A 3,856-nucleotide genomic window follows, 5' to 3' on the forward strand; every position below is an offset into this window, starting at 1 on the left:
GTTCTCTGCAGTTTATTTATGAGCTTTAGAAATAATGAACATCCTGTGTTAGCAGATGTGCTCCGGGAATAAAACACAGCTGGATTTTTATTGCACGATTATACAAAGTACAACTTGAAAAGAAATGAAGACTGAAGAAAATCTGAAGCATTTGAGTTTTTGAGCAGCAAGAGTTCTTCCGTTTTCCTGTCTGATTTACTTTTATATTACTTTTGTTTTTACCTTGTGGATTAATTTTATTATTTCTTTATCTTGTTTTCAGATGCGAGGGATTTAAATTGTTAAAATCGGTCCAACTATTTCTATAATCTGCTTTGTACGTTTATGTCTTATTTTGTTTGTATCTTGAAGTTGCTGCACTTCTGCTCTCAAAGAATTTCCCTGAGGGAACAATTAAATATTTCTTATTTTACTTTCACAAGTGGAGCATCACAGCTTTAACCTTGACACTCCACTTGTGTGTGTGTGTATGTATGTATGTATATATATATATATATATATATATATATATATATATATATAAGTTTATTAGAAATTAGTTTGGGTTTATTTAAAATATAATGGGCACAGAAATAAAAATAAGAAAAGGGAGGTGGGGAAATATTTAAAGTGAGAGAAGAAGATGGGAGTCTGCCTCTAAACTTGCAGAAAGAGGACAAAAACAACACAGTATAATAAAGTATCTGACAAACGGCTAAATCTAAACACTTGAAAATGTATTTTATTTTTGTATTGTAGTTTCTCAACTCTACTGGGGAAATAATATATATAATATGTGATTTTGTAGACAGTGAAACTAAATTCTGTCCTGGGTTTTAACAAATTAATTCAAAGGAAAAACCTGCAGTGCTCTGCTTTGTTCACCTTAATGAGGAAAATTTCTATCCACTCTTTATAAAATACTTCAAATTCACAGATATAAGGAATCTGTAGTTTGTTTGAAATAAAGATAAACATTTTTCAAGTTTTGCCACAGATTATAAGAAGCTTCATTTCGAACTCATTCTCTCATGTATTTCCTGTCCTTTAGATAATGAGGCTTTTCTTTTACTGTTTTTCTGTAAATGTCAGCTGTGTGACGCTGTGGATCTCTGCAGCTTTTCCTTGCTTACAGTTTTCTGCCTGATCTCTGTTGCGTTTCTTGGTCTTTATGATGCCGTTTATTTTCTAATAAACCTTAAAGGCCTTCCAGATAACCTGGAGTAATTCTTAAATTAAATGACTGATGTTTTGACCAATTATTCAAACCAAATACTTCAGCGAATGAAGCTTGTTTTTTATGGAGTTTTATAAGTTTTGTACTGAGAATTTTATTTTAATTTTTTACATTTTATTTTTATATTTATTTTAAAAATCAAAATTTATTTCGATTTTTTTCTTTTGTTTGATTTTATTTTTGCAACTATGTAATTTATATAAAATATTTTCATTTTGGAATTTAAAAACCAACCTTCCACATCATTTGTCTGTGATTCTGCAATTTTTAAATGTTAAATTATTGTTTGTTTGTTTTTTATCTTTGAGTAGCCTTTTTACCAAATGCTTTTGTACTCTTCAGTTGTTTCTACTTTTTACTTTTACTTTTGAGTAAAAATATGTTGAGGTTTTCTACTTTACCTTGACTATAAGTGATTTATTTAGGGGTATCAGAATAAAGAGGTTGGGCTTTGAATGCACGCCAGTCTCATCTTGAGGCAGCACCGTGACAAAATGTGGGAATGCTCCATCATTTTTGCAAAACACTGCAGGTGCAAAAACAAAATGCATCTAGAGTGGATCCGTTTGTTTTTACAGAATTAGCCTTGGCACGAGGGCGAATCGGGGTGCCATGACGTCATTTTGCAGAGAGGAACCGACTGAGTGAGCAGCGTGAAACGCGTGGAAACGGATGAAAACACGCACAAACAAACGAAGGGGGGAAAAAAAAACGAGGAGGCGGACGAGTCAATCTGCGCGGCTTGAGCTGACAGCTGTGAGGTGACGGCGGGACTGAGTCTCTGCTGCGTTTGGAGCCTGAGTCAGAGTGGAGGAGAAAAGAGCCAGGGAAGAAGGACGCAGTGTGGGCGGGTTAAGAAACGCCGAGAGGGAGGGCACGTCAGCGTAACATTCCCACCGCTTTTCTTCTTCCTGCCGAGTGGGAAAAAACAAGGACGTCCGCCGCTTTCCTCTTCCTCCCCACATTTCATCCCTGATAACCCCACCTGAGCGTCCTTTCTCGAACAGCTTCCGGCCGCTTCCGTCTCCATCCACCCGCACCTCGGAGGCTGAGCTCTGGGTTTGTTGTCAGCCTCCGGGAGACGAGCTGATCTGAACCGAACCGAGCGTTAGGGGCGTGAGAGGCGGATGCTGCGAGCGTAGAGGCAGGGTACCAACCAGGAGCATCACCGCACTCTGAACGGTAATATCCCACATTTTTTTCCTGCATTGTAACCCACCATTTCTGCGGCGTTTCCTCCTAAATGCCGCTTTACGCATCCACGTACGCCCCTTGGAAATGTGTGTCAGATAATTGTCGCATAGCATGTTTGTTATTCTGAATGTGTGTAGTCATCTTTACATTAAAAAAACACACAAAATTAGATTATTTATCATGTTCGCAAGCCTGAATGTTCCCATCAGTCTAAACAAACCATGAGGGGTAACCGTGATAAAACACGCAGCCCTGCCACATGCAGAACGTTCCCCACTCATGACCAGGAATATATATGTCTGTGTGTGTGATACTATTCTGGGCTGCATGTCAGGGCGGCATAATGCTGAAATTCTCCTGGATTACAGCTCCAGTCATGCAACTCTGAATTTAGTTTTTCAGCTCTCACTTTAATGGTGATTTATTGGACAGACAACAGCAATGTGAAACCCCCTCCGTCCCCCCAAAGTGCCATCTGAAATGCCTGATCTGCTTGTTGCTACTGTACTGTCCCCTCCACTGCTGATCTGTTGTTGATGCATGAACTGTACCCCTCCTTCTCTCCCTTCCTCCTCCTCATCCTCTTCTCTATTCTCCTTCCTCACCCCCACCCTCTTATCCTCCCCTCTTTCCTCCTTCAGATGGACAGAATGAATTTTCTCTCCTTCCTCCTCCTTTGCTTGACTTCGGTTGCCAATTGCAACAAAGGTCAGTTTCAATTCCTTTTTTTCTGTTTCTGTTTTTGACTGTGAAGTGTGGGAATGAAGGTTTTGCATTGCCATAGAAACACACAGACCTGTCAAGTGGGGTAGGGGGTATTTTTCCAAGCAGAGCCATGAACCCGGCGACTTACTCATGTATAGCTTCAATTCCTCATGCATAACCAGGTGCATACATAAACATCTTTGCATCTCCTGCATGTGCCCTTTCCGTCTGCTGTGTGATTCGGAGATGATGGATCCGCTTCCCAGATTTCTCATGGAGTCTGATTCAGGATCATTGTTTCGCTAGCTGCGTTTCCATTAACCATAAAATTGCACAAATTAAAAGTATACTAATAAATTCGCTTAATAGAAATACGCCAATTAAAAAAAAAAACTCACGCAAAATATTTTTGCGCTAGGATGAGGTGGTTTTCCAGCCTTGTGGAAATGGTTCTATTACCCAAAACTGCAATAGAAACATTTTTTTTCCTGTCATTCAAGACATGTGATCAACAGCCGGATGTTACTACTGGTGAAAATGTCGAAGAAGACGACAGGAAGTAGTAGGAGGATGATGGTGCTGCACCTTTTTAAAAAACAATTAACAGTTAAGATAATTCATATGGGATTTTAATTTAATTTCTTACTTAATGAAAACACTGCACATTTGCAAATTTTTTTTTTTTTTTTTTTTTTTTTTTTTGGTTTTTTTCAACACACAAAATTTTCAAAAAAATTTTCC

At 38.5% G+C, this 3,856-nt stretch overlaps 1 protein-coding gene across 1 annotated transcript in view; it reads left to right on the forward strand.

Moving 5' to 3' along the window:
• The first annotated feature begins 1,851 nt into the window (after positions 1-1,851).
• clstn3 (calsyntenin 3) overlaps positions 1,852-3,856 on the forward strand; it is a 40,182-nt gene continuing 38,177 nt past the window's right edge. Inside the window, exons 1-2 of the mRNA XM_015038465.1 lie at positions 1,852-2,398; positions 3,052-3,118. Of these exons, the coding sequence (XP_014893951.1) occupies positions 3,052-3,118 (67 nt within the window). The 5' untranslated portion in view covers positions 1,852-2,398. The remainder of the gene's footprint in view (positions 2,399-3,051; positions 3,119-3,856) is intronic.

The sequence above is a fragment of the Poecilia latipinna genome, unplaced genomic scaffold (genome assembly GCF_001443285.1).
Source record: "Poecilia latipinna isolate Pla-1442-1.1 unplaced genomic scaffold, P_latipinna-1.0 Scaffold442, whole genome shotgun sequence".
Classification (NCBI taxonomy): Eukaryota; Metazoa; Chordata; class Actinopteri; order Cyprinodontiformes; family Poeciliidae; genus Poecilia; species Poecilia latipinna.